Here is a 1,327-nt window from a genome sequence, read left to right as displayed (position 1 = left end):
ATATAATATGTGAATTCTGCTTGTGCAGGCATTTTCTTATACAAAATGCATTTTGCAAGTTCTTTCGACTGATTTTAATGGGCGTGCAACTTTACATTGTTTTGTCTGATACGATTTATTTATACAAAATGCATTTTGCAAATTGCAAGTTCTTTCGACTGATTTTAATGGACGTGCAACTTTACATTGTTTTGTCTGATACGATTTATAATCTTACTATATTATATTACAACTGAATGATGCCAAGTTTAATTTGCAGGTCAATGTGGATACGATCTTAAGAAGGTATATCTGAAATTCTTTCTCGACATTGTTATATCTAGATTACTGCATCTTACTTGCTTAAATACCACATTTCGATCATGCTCCACAAAATTTTGTTTCATTTTCTTTCTGTGTGAACTATTTAGTTTAGCCAAAGCAGTGAAAAGCCTAGTCAATCTTCTAGTAAAACATATAATCTTTGGTCTTAAGTTGACATGTTACATAATTATAGGCTAATCCATATATTTGCTGCAATTGTCAATTCTTCATTTGTTTCTTAATTTGTTTTTTCTCAATGTAATGTTTGGTCTTAAGTTGACATGTTACATAATTAAAGGTTAATCCATATATTTGCTGCAATTGTCTATTCTTCATTTGTTTCTTAATTTGTTTTTTCTCAATTGTCAGATTTGCTTTTGGCCTTTTACGTGAACCATTACTTCTCTTCTAATATAAGCATTTCATTTTTATTGGATGCATTTATATTGAAGTGTAACATGTTAATATATCTTGGGTATGCTTATTTCTGTAGGGATATGACTTGTTAGGTTACTAGCTGTATAACTCTATGTTAGAATTGAGCCATTAACATGAAATGAACTGTCATTGATTTTATGACTTGGGGTAGCTTATGGACAACATCAACTAGGTTTGGAGTTATGAAAACATGTTACCATCTACCGATGTGTCGATTCTTGGCAAGGGATAAATATCCTTCAAGCAGGCGGTGTTGAGATTGGTGAAGTTGACACACATTCTCCATTTGTCGTTGAACTTTCGAACCATAACTACATTTGAGAGCCAGGTACGGTACTACACCTCTCGAATGTATTATGCCTCCTTCAGCTTCCGGATCTTTACTGCTATCAGCTCTGCCAAGGCTCTTGTAGTCGATTGAAGTTTCTGTTGTACTGGTCGAGTGAAGGTGCTGATATTGAGCCGATGACATGAGACGTCGACCGACACTCCACGTGTCAGCCGAAACTCCGGTCATCTCCATGGCTATTTAGGCGAATACGTCCCAACCAATGGGGAGGGTTCGGATTAACAGGACCCTGTGTGC

The 1,327-nt window shown here is 35.6% G+C and overlaps 1 protein-coding gene across 1 annotated transcript in view; it reads left to right on the top strand.

Annotated features, from left to right (window-relative positions):
- LOC110026979 (SMR domain-containing protein At5g58720) overlaps positions 1-1,327 on the top strand; it is a gene marked incomplete in the record, with an annotated part of 87,056 nt that overhangs the window by 3,134 nt on the left and 82,595 nt on the right. Inside the window, 1 exon segment of the mRNA XM_020728225.1 lies at positions 260-285. Coding sequence (XP_020583884.1) covers positions 260-285 — 26 coding nt within the window.

This window comes from Phalaenopsis equestris, unplaced genomic scaffold (assembly GCF_001263595.1).
Source record: "Phalaenopsis equestris unplaced genomic scaffold, ASM126359v1 Scaffold000410, whole genome shotgun sequence".
Lineage (NCBI taxonomy): Eukaryota > Viridiplantae > Streptophyta > Magnoliopsida > Asparagales > Orchidaceae > Phalaenopsis > Phalaenopsis equestris.
This window is presented reverse-complemented; position numbering and strand designations above follow the sequence as displayed.